Here is a 15,322-nt window from a genome sequence, read left to right as displayed (position 1 = left end):
TTGCAAATTAATATATGACGATATGTGTTTTTCTTTATTTGTTTTGTTTTCCATCTGCCAATTAACTTAACTATTGTACTGTTATGTACATATAGTGCATGCCAATTTGCCACAGTCAAACTGCGTCACACCAAAACTAACGATCGTTCGGCTCCAATGATTTATCGGAGCATAAATAAATAAATAAATAATATATATTTTTAATTTAAATGAATTAGTTGTTTAAGTATACATAATATTTTATAAAAAATAAATATATAATATAATAAAAATAAATAAATAAAAAATATAATAAATACGTATATATAAATGTTTATAATTTTAAATATTATACGATTTATGCATGTGTACTGCAAGCGTACATATATATATATTAAAATAATATTTGTTTATTTTATTTGACATTTTTTATTTAATTTCTTTTTATTTTATTTTTCCTATATGTAAGTATATATAATTATTGCATCAAAAATATTTGTTACAGTGTATACTTGTATGTAATCGTTTATTATGAATAAAATATGATTTTTTAATAAAAAAATAAATTCAAAATTTTTTATTTAATAAAATCTCTTAATTCGTTATCAAAAGTATTTTCAGCATATTGTATAATATGTACAAAACTACCATGCGACATGGCGTATGAGTAATTATTTTTATACTCTCGCAACAAAAGTTGCTAAGAAAGTATTTTAATTTTATTCACATAACGGTTGTTTGTAAGTAATAAAAATAAAAAATATATCAAAAGTGTTGTTATTGAAAATGGGCGAAATCGGACCATTGCGACGTCCACAAAATGGCGAAACCCGAAAGCCTATTAAGTGTCATAACTAAGCCATAAATAAATCTATACAAGCATATCTAAAATCTATTAAGCCTGTCCTCGCTCCTAATTAAGTTTTTTCTGAATATCTCGGAAACCAATAAAGCTCTATAAACTAAACTTTCTGCAGTCGTTTCCCTTAATAAAAAAAATGGACGTAGCGTCCCATATCCCAAAAACTACTGGATCGATTTCAATGAAATTCGGTACATAATACTTTGTGGACGCCCTGATGACACGGATGAGGGCACTTCATATCCGGTTCCGGTAACAACATTTACGGTCCCGGTTGCTGCATTTCTGGTTCTGATATGATAATTTCCGAGTTCGGTTCCGGAAACGTCATATCCGGTAACCCCATTTCCGGTTCCGGTAACATCATTTCCGGTTAGTCCAATTTGGTTCCGTTTATCCCGTATCCGGCCACTTCATATCCGGTTTCAGTAGCCCATTTCCTGTTCCGGTAACATCGTTTCCGGTTCAGGTAACCCGGTGGAGCAGAGAGCAGAGCTTCAGTGTGGAGCACGACAACAGTTTGAATGGAATCCATTTGGTTGATCCATTTCCGGTTCCGGCAACATCATTTCCTGTTCCGGTAACATCATTTCCGGTTCAGGTAACCCAGCGGAGTAGAGAACAGAGAACCAGAGAACCGATTTTGATAACCTTGGTGTCATATAAAAGAGAATTTTCATAACTATAACATTAGCGCATTAAATTTAAAGTAAATTTCTTAAAAACTAACTGCTGTGTTTTTTTTTTTTAAATGTTCGGTTACACCTGTATTTTATACTTATATACTCTCGCGTATAGTCTTAGATATAGTGTACTTTGGTGGTGAAAATTAGTGATATCGGTTCAGGAATTTCCTGAGCCTTCATATACTACATATGATGATTTTTGTTATTCTATTGGACGAATATATGTATGGGTCAAGTTGTGTGTTTCTTAATAGAAACATGAGCAGCAATATTAGTTAATTAATTATGAAGAGATTATTTCTATTAGACATTGTGTATTTGTGAAAAAAAAAGCGAGCTCCAACTCACTACTTCCATCGCAGAGGATTAAATAGTCAATGTGTGACTCAAATTATTTCAGTAAATTGATTTCGCACCATGACATTTGCTGGCACTTGCATGTGAACACACCCACTCAAGGACATTGTTAAAAATAAAAAATAAAATATTATAATACGTTGACACCCAAATTTTGTCGTGAAAAAATAAAAAATTATAAACTTATAGAAAAATGGTTTATAAATTTGTAAAATCACTTTTGCTTACCAAAAATAGCACCGAAAGGCTGCCAATTTATGACTGAACGCAATCAAGTTTTGCTCAAATATGAAAATGCATGCCAGCTCATATAATTGTAGGTGTTGGGTATCTCCCACTTTAGAGGCATACATTCGTGTCTATTACGGATGATAGCTGATATTATTTTTAAGAATTTGATTTTCAAATACCTTATGGAGCTATATATCGTAACGATGACTACTATTCAGGGAATAAGATGCAACTGGTATCGCTAAGTACCATACTGGTCTATGAGTGGCCTGCAGGCCAACCAGACCAACCTAACCTATATATAGCATAGAATAGATGGATTTTAATTACATTAATAATATAATATATTTACATTTTCTCACTACGCTTACGGACCTGATAATGATCTGCACATTAACTATTTGAAGCAGGTCGAGTACAGAACCAATTGACCTTATATATTTATACTTAAGAGTACTGGCATGCACATACAAAGATTAATAAATATATAAAAAATATACATGTATAATATATGTAAATATAAATTTATTATTGTATATAAATAACAGTATCATCCCTTACGTATAACATATTGCAGTAAATTGCAGCTATTGATTGATGATATCCCCTCCACATATGATTTACTGGCAAATAGTTGGAAATTTATTGACCTTACACTAAGTATATAGGAAAAAAGAAAGTGCAAAACGAATGACTAAATGTGTACATATGAAAAATGAAAGTTCACGTGCAAATAAAATACATTAAAAAACATTGATTGGCTGAACTTGAAGCTCAATCAGCTGCGATACCCACACCACACAGCTGATACCCACCTACAATAAAAATTTTTGCAAGTCATAAAGGCAGCAATTTAAATAGAATTTAGTAACTAAGTGCAAGCATGGTAATAATCATATGGTGTTAAGTACATTTAAATTTGTCCTAAACACTCACGAACTTGTACGGTTGCATGCAACCTTTGATTTGTTGCATATGAGTACAAACAGCTATCACGAGTGCACCATTGAACTATTGAATACTAATGCATAAGTACTTATTCATGATATGACATGTTTAGTATGTGTGTGTGTGTGTGTATGTTAACTGGCAGAGGTTCTAAATGGAAATCCTGCTGTCAACTGCATTTCCTGCAAACGGCGGCCTGCCACCATTTCACTTTAACTTCGCACTTAGTTGTGCCACTCTAAACGTACAGTGCAATGTGGCATTATGCGCTTACACAGACACACACACACACACACACACAGCTGCATACAGCTTTTTCGCCGTTAGTGTGAAGTGAATTTCAATTTCACTTAAATTTTGAATGACTGGCAGGCAGCCGCCATACGGTACGGCAGTAATTTTTTTTTTTTTGGCTGGCAGCATGAGAGAGAGAGAGGAAGAGAGTATAGCAGCGAAGCAATTTCACTTTTGAAGTGTAAGAACTATCGAGCAACGATTATGTCGTATGGCATTTACGCCCACTTATATATTTTTCATAGCGTAAAAATCATGCTAGCGAGGTGTTAAATATGCAATTGCATGTGGAAATCACACGAGTGTATATATTTTTGTACACACACAGGTATACTTGCACTTAAGGCTATTAGGGCGCTCTGATGGCCTAGGCCTATAACAGTTAGTTTCATGTTATTTGTTAGAATTTATCAATGTCTGTGTGGGGGTGTATGCGCGCTCATGACATTCGAAATTAAAACTTATTGAAAAGTGTGCGTGAATAAAATGCCGAAAGTAGAAGAACTTTCGCTGTAAGCCATTTGAAGCAAGTGAAATTTGTGAATATTTCAAATCATTGCGCTTTGAACAGCGAAACGGTTTAAGCGTTCATTTCGGGTGCTCAAAAATACTTGCATTATTGAAGAAGAAGTATATAAATTGAATAAAGTTACCAGAGTTTTTAAAGACGATTTCAAATAAAACTAGGAAACTATATAAAAAATTTTAGAAAATATTTTTTCCTAGAAAAATTATAGCAAGAAATAGTTGAAAAAATATAATTATACAGAATAAAATCGTATTTATAATAAGCTTACGTAATATAATACGAAATGAGCTCCCGTTTCATAACCGAGGGTGGCACACCAATTACACCAGAACTGGCAACGGTAAGCTACAATATATGGTCTACAACTTTGCTGTAAATTTAAGGCTTTTTTTGTATGAAATCGGTTACAAAAATGTTATTCAAAATATTGGCCGTCGCTAGCTACTACTTTTAACCATCTTTCTAACAGCATGCGTATTCCGTGCAAATGTCGAGAATTCGGCTCAAAAAGTGACATTTTCAGTTGAAAATAAGTTTGGGATGCAAACAGATCTCTACAAATATTTTGTTGGGTTAATGTTGACACAAATGTCCAAGATCGATATAAAACGATTTAATCAATTTAATCGACCAGTGCTTGACCCTAAAGACATCTATTGGAAAACGGCGGAAGCAAAGTTTTAGTTAAATGTATATATCAAAATTTTGACATATTAAAATAAAATTAAAAAAAAAATTAAAACAAGAAAGGAAGGGCTAAGTTCGGGTGTAACCGAACATTTTATACTCTCGCAATTTATTTATTTAACTTTATTTACATTATATAATATACAATTTAACCCGCATATTCGTCATATATATTGTATAAAGTCCATTGAAAGTTGGAAACCATAATATTAGGTTAGAAGCATCGAGGTCCTCGTGTTCGATATATGGGGCCCTAAAACCTATGGTCCGATTTCTGCGATTTCTAGAATGGAGCTGCCACACTATAAACATAGTATTTGTGCAAAGTTCTGCATCGATATCTTCACTAGTGCTTACTTTATATATTGTAAAGTTAACGATTCAGATCGTCTTCAAAGTTCTGGTATACAGGAAGTAGGCGTGGTTGTGAAGCGATTTGGCCTATTTTCACAACATATCATTGGGATGTAAGGAAACTATAACAAACCAAGTTTCATTGAAATCGGTCGAGTAATTCTTGAGATATGGTTTTTGACCCATAAGTGGGCGACGCCACGCCCATTTTTCATTTTGTAAAAAAATCTGAGTGCAGCTTCCATCTGCCATTTCTTATGTGAAATTTAGTGTTTCTGACGTTTTTCGTTAGTGAGTTAACCCACTTTTAGTAATTTTCAACCTAACCTTTGTATGGGAGGAGGGCGTGGTTATTATCCGATTTCTTTCATTTTTGGACTGTATTAAGAAGTGACTGCAGAAAGTTTGGTTTATATAGCTCTATTGGTTTGCGAGATATGTTAATATCTAATAATATGTTAAAAAACTTAGTAGGGGGCGGGGCCACGCCCACTTCCCCAAAAAAATTACATCCAACTATGCCCCTTCATAGTACAATACTTCATACCAAATTTTATTTCCATAGCTTTATTTATGGCTTTGTTATGGCACTTTATGTGTTTTCGGTTTTCGCCATTTTGTGGGCGTGGCAGTGGTCCGATTTTGCTCATTTTCGAAAGCAACCTTCCTATGGTGCCAAGAAATAAGTCTGCCAAGTTTCATTAAGATATCTTAATTTTTACTCAAGCTACAGCTTGCACAGACGGACGGACGGACGGACAGACAGACATTCGAATTTGAACTCCACTCTTCACCCTGAACACTTTGGTATATATAACCCTATATCTAACTCGTTTAGTTTTGGGTGTTACAAACAACCGTTATGTGAACAAAACTATAATACTCTCTAGCAACTTTGTTGCGAGAGTATAATAATTTATTTTAAATTTCAATTAAAAAAATCTTATGGAACTGACTTTGAAATTTTTAGAAATTAAAAAAAAAATAAGTTTTCATTGAATTTCCTGAAAAATTGGGTAATCTTACTGAAAAGCAAGTAAAATATGAAAAATACAAAAAATTGTATACAAATTGGTTAAAGTAGTCTATGAAAAAACGAACTAGCAGTAGCTTCCACTTGAAACCATACTGTCGTAATGAAAATTGTATTCTGATACACAGTCTATTAAATAATTAAAAAATAAAATTTGTATGAAATTGTTTTTAGAAAATGTTTAAAATTTATTTCGAAATTTTTTATTTTATTTCTCTAACTTCTACTTAAAACCTTCTCAACATCACTTTAGGACCTACGCCAATTAGTGTTCGGCACCTCATCAATTCCCATGCGTGCTGAATGGACGCAAACACCCTTCACTTTCGGTGCACCTAAAGAGGAGCTCTCTTATGGACTACGTTCACCGCGTAATGCTACACGCGGCCTACTTTCCGTGGTGCAGGGTTTCATTTTGAAGTATTTGCTCTTCGGACGACGTGGACGGAATAATCAGGAGTATAAATAATATAATAATTTACAATAATTAAATTTTTTTAATAAACTCTTTGCACAGCCCTTTACTTTGCACACAAGAGATGCAAACGAATGCGTTGATAAATGCTTTGGTTGAAATTTTGCGCATCATATCCGATAAGGGTAAGGTGATAATGGTACTGCCATCGCCGGATGATGAGGTTTTCGTGGAGCATAGTGTGACGTTCTTTCATGATTCGATCACTGAGAAGGTATGTATTAGAGTCAGTTTTATTATAATTGATTTGTTTAAAATTTTAAGCATAATTTATTTATAAAAATATCTTCTCTCAAGTTATATGTTTTCACATTATCACCGCATGATGAGCTGGAGTTCTTTATAAAACGTCATTTGAAGCTGGTAAATTATAAAGTAATAAATAATAAATTACAGTATTCTAATAACAAATTTTCTTCATAAATATAGTTCACTGAAGAGGACTCACCTGGCACATTACTCTTTCTATATAGCGCCGTTCTGACACGTTCGATGACAAAGTAAGACATTGATGCTCTTAGTACAGATGATATTTTTTCTCCCCATAAAAGCTCTGCTTGAATTGAACTGATCTTAATATAAGATATTATTTTGACTAATAATGAATAATCTGTCATTCTTCATCACTGTATTTCCTTATGCTCAAAACTTATTCAATAGTGAATTAAATTAAATTCTTCGATTTTTTCAGCAATGTTATATTATGACAACGCATACATTTTTTTTTATTAAAAAATATTCATACATTTCCTTCCAATTATTTTTGGTCTTCAATTTCAGAATTCGCAATGATCTTGACTCAAACAGCAAGGCTGTCCCACTGACAATGACTAACAATGAAGAGGGTTCCTTGATGATTGTGACTCTGCTTTTGACAGGTCGTGCTACGCCTTATTTACATAATGGTGTTGTGAATGTTGGCGATGAGAATACTTATGTGAGTAATTTTGGAAAAGGTACGCGGATTATTTATATATTTAGTACCAAAAGATTCCAGAGACCTTTCATTACCTTCTATGAGAACATCTTCCGATATTCTATCGTCCAAAATCACCGAAAAAATTATTGTTTGACAAAAAGAATATATCTATAAAAGATCATTCTTTGAATAAAATTCGATTTCCCCATTGAAGAACTCCAAAAAATATTAAGCCGAATTTCGAAACTACCTTCTGGGAACGCATATTAATCTAGCTCAATTTCAAGTAGAAATTCTAATGGTTCAGTGCCAAGCTAATGCATTTAATTTTATTAAAACACATTTTCTCTCATCTCTAAAACTAAAATTTTTTTCTCGATGAATGTCCCTATCATATCAACAACAGAGCTATAGAACTTCAGTTCAGTTCAGTTCAATGTTTTAGCAATATTTTTTTAATAATACTAATTCTCATACATAGGCCATTCCGCAGTATGGAATACTAAGCCGCTGCACCATCGGACTTTTGCTTTGGGATAATGATAATACACAGGTAATTAATTATTGTTCAATATTTCATACGAGTATTGTCACAAAATTTAAAAGCACATTACATCCCTATAATTATCTCTATCTGTTTTCCAACAGCCCTCTGTGGCTGCTACCCGTCAACCCGGTTCACGGCTCAAAACACCCAACTTTCCAATTTGGATAACCAGCTGCTGTGGCCACTATGGTGTGGCGTTCAATCGAAATCCGGAACTTTTACGAAATTATCACGCCGAGTCGCGGTTCGATTTGAATTATTACAGTTGCTCTGGCCACAATGTTTTCATGACTATCGACAATCGTGTGTACAACGAACAGGCGACTGGCATGTTGGAGCGCCAGGCGACCACCGAGGGTGGCACTGCAACAATGACAGCAGGTAGCGGACGCAGAGATGACGAAGCTGGTGGTGGTGACAATGCAGATTTGCTGGTACGCGAGGAATTGACAATGAACACACCGTTGCAACGCTTAATACACACCAAGTGGGAGGAGGCGCACATACGCTTCAATGTGCAACCATCCATGCTGAGTTATCTGTTTTGCACAACACCATAAAGCGGGTGCGCACATGCTTGTACCCATGCCCATGACCAAGCAAAAGCTACCGTTCACGCATTTACACATATGTCAGCTGCTGCTGTGGGGAGCACGAATGTAACAGTTATTATGGTATGTCGATTTCATAAATCGTTTGGAATGCAGTGAAGTGCGTGTGCCTTGCAGTGCATTATTTATTTCACTTTTTTCCACTTGCAACCGGCAAAATGCATTTTCGCACCGCAAAATCAATAAATACAAAAATCCTTCTGCTGTTGATGGCTTTAAAATAGGCAAATAAAATATATTTCGATGCAAAATAAGTGCGCTTGAAGCTTTGAAGAATTGCTTGTATATAAATAAATATTTGTCGTTGACTAGCTAAGGGTCTGAATTTTTACTGGTGACATATTACTGGAGGATTATTATATTCTCGCAACAAAAGTTGCTAAGATAGTATTATAGTTTTGTTCACATAGCGGCTGATTGTAAGTCCGGATGTCTGTCTGTCGGTCCGTGCAACGGATAACTTAAGTAAAAATTAAGATATCTTGACGAAATTTGGTAGACATGTTCTTTGGAACCGTAGGAGGATTGCTATTGAAAATCGGATCATAACCCCGCCCACAAAATGGCGAAACCCGAAAACATATAAAGTGTCATAACTAAGCCATAAATAAATCTATACAAGTAAAATTTGGTATAAAGGATCGTAATTATTTCTAAAAAATGGGCGTATACCTGGCCCCAAATAAGTTTTTTGTGAATATCTCAGAAACCAATAATGATATATAAACCAAACTTTCTACAATCGTTCCCCTTACGGACCCCATTACACACGATAAAAATTGATATAATCGCATAATAACCTCGCCCACCTTCCATACAAAGGTTATGTTAAAAATTACTAAAGGTACGATAACTCGATAACGGAAAACGGTAACTCTCAGATTTTTTTAAAAAATGGAAAATGAGCGTTGCCCACTTATGGGTCAAAAACCATATCTCAAAAACTAATCGACCAATGAAATGCGTTACATAATACTTTCTAGACACCCTGATGACATGGATGGAAAATGAGGCCACCTCAAATCCGGTTACCCCATGCCCGGTTCCGGTAACATCATTTCCGGTTCTGATTACCGCATATCCGGTTCCGGTAAAACATTCGGATTACCCATATCCGGTTCCGGTTACTACATATCCGGCCTTCTCATATCCGATTATTGTTGTTCCATTTCCGGTTCCGGTAACATAGTATCCGGTTATCAACATTGTTTCCGGTTCCGATTGCCTAATTTCCTTTTCCGGTAAACCGACAGAGCAGAGCGCAGAGCTTCAGTGTGGAGCACCACAACACTTTGAATAGTCATAACTCCGATTTTGATAAACTTTTTGTCTATTACCTATTAATATCATCTCTTATTAGAGTATAATCGAAAACTGGAATATTATCGGATTACAGGGTGTTTTCTTCTTAATCAATTATTTACCCAACTCTTTTTACAAGTCATAGATGTGGGAGTAATAAGTAAAAAAAAGTCAGCAAGTGTTTCTAAAACAGCTGCAGTAATATTTTCCGGAGTCATTAAAACTTTGAATCGAGATTAACCTTATTATATTCTTTCTTGATTCTTAATTCCTTAGACAGTTCTGAGTAGGTTCAAAAGTGCATAATATTTGTATGATTTTCTCCAATATAAAGCACACAATTCACTCTCTTCTAAAGCAAAAAAATTAATAAAATCTTTAACTAAATTATTCCAAATAAAACATTTCCATATATTATGTTATATTATCATTCATTTTATTCAAAATTTCGAATTTTTATATTTTTCTTCTCATATCTGCATTTTATTTTGCAAGTATATATATTTACAAAAACTTTTAAATTACATATAGTTTTTAATATTTTCACAATATTTTCATTTTCGGCATTTTATATGTTAATGCTTTATCGTTAATTTGGGCTTGGCTCACAATATCAGAGTTATATATAATGCTATAATACTCATTTATGTATAGTTAACTCATTTTATACAACAAATTTTCAAAATTCTAGCTAAATGTGTACTCGGTTTTTATTTATATATGTATGTATATACAATATATAGACATATCGTATTAAATGTATGTTGTCGTTTAAGTATATGAAATTTGAAATATCTACTAATAAATATTTAGAAAATGTTGAAGGTCATTTTAGAGCTCGTATAGTTATATGGTTTGTATTTTATTATTTTTTGCTTATTTATATATCGTACTTGTTTGAGTTTTAGTACAAGTGTGTAATAATAGTATTGAAGTAGGAAATAATACAAAATAATTTATGAAATTAAAAATATGGTTTTGAAAAATAATATATATTTTTGATGAAGTATTTATTTATATATATTTTTTTAATAATATTTGTATTTTACTTTCTGGAAGCTTAAAATGTGCAGCTACCTAACAATTTCATAAAACTATTTTAAAAAAATTTTAAACTGTGTGCAATATAAATAAAATACGAAATAAACAATTTTTAAAAATTTTAAAATTGCCTACAAATTCATTTAAATGAATAAAAGTTTAAAAATTCCGAAAAACTGATCTGCTTGCATATAACTGCTATTTTATTATTTGAAAATAAATACTATTAATATAGAAACACTTTCGAAAATTTTTTATTTTTTAAGAGTTTAAATATAAATTATAGCAAGTATTGCTCATGCAATGTGCAACATAGTTTTAAATTAAGTTTCGAAATAGTTTTAAAGTCTATTTTTAACTATTCACCTCCATATCTATCTTTATAGTTATTTATTTCTAGTGTTTAGTGTAATACTGCAACACTAACTGTAAATGGCTTATTATAACTACATTATGATTGTTTTTTTGTAAGTACCATGTAATGTATGATGTAAAAGCTATATTTGTTTGGAAAATTTATTAAACAGATTTAGCTATGAGAGCTGTAAAAGAAAATTTGGTGCAAAGCTAATTCGCTATTATATTTTAAGCTATATTTGTTTAGAATTAAAAATTTTGTTTGTTCACTAAAGTCGCTAAGTATAATAGTGCAATTGTTGAGTTGAGAAAAATTTCTACTTATCTCTAGTATAAGCAAAAACAGTGTCAATTAAAATCTTATTTAGCGAAAAAAGTAAATTTTTTAAAAAGTGCTACAAAACTTCAACAATTTCTGAATTAAACTTTGCATTGTCAGAGAAAATAACTAGCCTGCTCTGCTTATTTAAATGCAGAGAATATTTATAAGCTGGTTAGCATCGATACTATGATGTTGAAATACCAGGAAAAACCATATACATATAGTCTGCTTCTAGGCGCATCGACAGTGCTATTTATTTTAGAACGAGTGAAAATAAAATGAAAATATAGTCTGCTTTTAGGCTCATCGTACTGCTATTATTTCATTATATAGTCTGCTTTTAGGCGCATCTTCTGTATGAAGTAGTAAATCCATAGTCTGTTTTTAGGCGCATATGGAGTTTTTTGTTTTAATTGGGTATACTCTTTGTACATTGCATAATCTACTTAATGACTTTTTATGAGTGACAATATATTAGCTTCGTCCTTTAAAAATTATATTATTTAAATTTTATAGAAACAAGTAAGGAAAGGCTAAGTTCGGGTGCAACCGAACATTTTATACTCTCGCAATTTATTGAAGAAATTTTAATGAGATAACACCCAAATTTACCTATAAATTCGGCACAAAGTTTAATAGAATAACGAAAATCGTCCTATATAGTGTATGAGGGCTGAGGTAATTCCTGAACCGATTTCATTCATTTTCACCAGCTAGGTACACTATATCCAAAACTATACACGCACTTAATTTCGCAAAGATATAGTATCTTACATATTAACCAATACATATATGTAGATTAAAGCCCACCGTATTTTTGAAAAACCTATAATTAGGTACATGGGAGCTAGGAGATGTTATTATCCGATTTTAATAATTTTTGGAACAGAGACACACTATTAGAAGAAAACAATTTCCTCTGAATTACATTAAATTATCTAAGAGAATTACCAATATTTTCGGTTAAAATTTACCCTTAGGCGCTGAGTTCAACATGTCCGATATCGAGGGTCTTGAAAAGTTATAGTCCGTTTTCGACAATTTTTTCTCAAGTGAAGCCAGAGATGATATGTACTATTTGTGTAAAGTTTTATTCCGCTATCTTCATTGGTTCCTTATGTATACATTATAAAGTGAAGGAATCAGATGGAATTCAAAATTGAGTTATATGGGAAGTTGTCGTCGTTATGAACCGATTTCATCCATTTTTCACATGTGTCATCAGGGTGTCAGGAAAGTATTATATACCGAATTTCATTGAAATCGGTCGATTAGTTCCTGAGATATGGTTTTTGACCCATAAGTGGGAGATGCCACGCCCATTTTTCATTTTGTAAAAAAAATCTGAGTGCAGCTTCTTTCTGCTATTTCTTATATAAAATTTAGTGTTTCTTACGTTTTTCGTTAGTGAGCTAACCCACTTTTAGTCATTTTCAACTTAACCTTTGTATGGGAGGTGGGCGTGGTTATTATCCGATTTCTTTCATTTTTGGAGTGTACAAGGAAACGGCTGAAAGACACGACACCACTTTTCCAAAATCCTATGCTCCAAATTTTATTTTCATAACTTTATTTATGGCTTAGTTATGACACTTTATAAGTTTTTGGTTTTCGCCATTTTGTGGGCGTGGCAATGGTTCGATCTTGCCCATTTTCGAAAGCAACCTACTCAGGTTGCCAAGGAATACGGGTTTCAAGCTTCGTTAAGATATCTCAATTTTTACTCAAGTTATCCGTTGCACGGACAGACGGACGGACGGACGGACGGACAGACAGACATTCGGATTTTGACTCGTCTCGTCACCCTGATCATTTTGATATATATAACCCTATATCTAACTCGTTTAGTTTTATGACTTACAAACAACTGTTAGGCGAACAAAACTATAATACTCTCTTTAGCAACTTTTGTTGCGAGAGTATAAAAACTATAGTCTCTTTTACAAAAGTTCCTTAGTTTACACACAATGCATTTAATACATATTTATTACATAGCTAGCTATTTAATGTGCGTTAATTTATTTGTTTATCAGCACACACACACACACTCATTTGCTTAGCAGGTTTTTGTTTGTATTTTTGAATTAAAATTTATTATTTTGTTCATACTTTTTAATATAATTTGAAGTCACATTTTAATAATTTGTGTTTTATTATAGCCAATAAATATTTTACTCAACCAGCACGGCTAACTATTGAACGCTGCATACAATATATTGCTAGCAATTCATTAAAAGCTTTAGTGTAATAACCAAATAATTTTGTTGGCTTTTGTTATACTTATGATGTAGACGTCTTTCCTCACACTTCGTTGAACTTTTGCTTTATAGTATTTTATGATCAAGAGATAGCAAGAGATAACAAGAGAAGAGACACTTAAACGTGATGGTTAAAACTCATATTGATTTATTGAGCAAATTGAAGGGATATTCTGTGTTGCAATAACTTCTAAATAATATTCGATATTTTTTATTATTACAAAAAAATAATTGCAGTTGTTCAAATTTTTGATCATTTAAGGGGCTATACCAGTGTGACGTTTTCAAAAAATCGATTTTTTTATTTTTTGCTTATTCGGTAGTTTATACTTTCAAAAATATCCTGTGAAAGCGATAAGGTTGTATCTTGAATATTTTTTGGAAGAGCGATCGCTCGCAGATATAAGCCACTATAGTCGAAACTTTAAACGCGTTTTTCTTAAAACGATATTTCTCAAAATTGCTGCCAACATAACTCAACGAGAAATTGACCGATCGAGTTTCAAATTGAAACTGAGTATTCTTGAATACATTTACCACACAATGACCTACGATCTTTTTAATTTGTTGAAAATTGTCAATTTGGCATTAAAAAAACGAACACTTTTTTAGCTAAAAAGCTACATTTTTCAGAACTACGCCATTTCGTTACTTTTTGATATTTTTAAATATTCGTAGGTCATTGTATAGGAAATACTTTCAACTTTAATAACCTTCTTGAAATTTTTTTGTTTAAGCTACTCATTCGACCGGAATCATGTCAGCAGTTGGGGAACTTTGTTGTTTGGCACCTCCAAAGGCAGCATATTACTCCATTATTTTTCAATATTTTTGTGAAAAAAAAATCTTAAAACATACCTGAAAATATACCTCATTATGTTCAAAAAACTTCAAAATATTCGATCGAGTACTTTCTTTTAAAAAAATTCACAAAAATAGCCTAATTTTTCATGGATTACACTGGTATGGGCCCTTAATTGCATGCCATAAGATTAAAATTAAAAAAAAATCTAGCTTTTACAATTCGAAATACTGATATTTTTTAGAAAAAAAAAAACGAATTTTGTAGAAATTAAAATAAAATAATAGTTTAAAATTGTATCAATATGAATTTATTATTATCATTTTTCTTTTCTTTTTCTTGAGAGGTATACATATTTTCTATAGAATACAATGTTTTAGAGTCTAAAATAAAGTTCTTACTTTCGATGGAATATAATATACAAATTTTGTTTTCACAAAAGCTTTTCAGGAAAGCGTATATACATTACTAATTTATGATACAAATATTATCGAATTTGAGCTTATAGAAAAGTTTTTTACTGAGTATCTTACAAAACTAGGCGTAAATCAAACGTTCGTATACAATAACTGAGAGTAACTAAAACTATTATAGCAAAATATTAATATTTAAACGGGGCTATAGATAAGAATTATCACTTAAAATAAAATATATATACTATTATAAACTAAATATAAACTATATTAAATGTACATATGTATATTAAATAAAGCACTTATACATATGAC

The 15,322-nt window shown here is 32.2% G+C and overlaps 2 protein-coding genes across 3 annotated transcripts in view; both read left to right on the top strand.

The window, feature by feature from the left end:
• The window catches only part of LOC105208364 (brain-specific angiogenesis inhibitor 1-associated protein 2), a 73,355-nt gene extending 73,035 nt beyond the window's left edge, over positions 1-320 (top strand). For both annotated transcript variants that reach the window (XM_054228777.1, XM_054228776.1), the window contains exon 13: positions 96-320. In XM_054228777.1, coding sequence (XP_054084752.1) covers positions 96-183 — 88 coding nt within the window. In that variant the 3' untranslated portion in view covers positions 184-320. The remainder of the gene's footprint in view (positions 1-95) is intronic.
• Positions 321-3,840: 3,520 nt separating this feature from the next.
• On the top strand, positions 3,841-9,097 carry LOC105208355 (inactive ubiquitin carboxyl-terminal hydrolase MINDY-4B). The gene is made up of 8 exons (XM_054229090.1): positions 3,841-4,226; positions 6,214-6,419; positions 6,478-6,649; positions 6,733-6,798; positions 6,865-6,935; positions 7,216-7,372; positions 7,836-7,907; positions 8,003-9,097. Exons 1-8 carry the CDS (start codon positions 4,170-4,172, stop codon positions 8,459-8,461), a joined length of 1,260 nt encoding a protein of 419 aa, XP_054085065.1. The 5' UTR covers positions 3,841-4,169; the 3' UTR covers positions 8,462-9,097.
• The last annotated feature ends 6,225 nt before the right edge of the window (positions 9,098-15,322 follow it).

This window comes from Zeugodacus cucurbitae, chromosome 4 (genome assembly GCF_028554725.1).
Source record: "Zeugodacus cucurbitae isolate PBARC_wt_2022May chromosome 4, idZeuCucr1.2, whole genome shotgun sequence".
Taxonomy (NCBI): Eukaryota; Metazoa; Arthropoda; class Insecta; order Diptera; family Tephritidae; genus Zeugodacus; species Zeugodacus cucurbitae.
The sequence above is the reverse complement of the archived record's forward strand: the minus strand, read 5'-3'. Positions and strand labels throughout refer to the sequence as shown.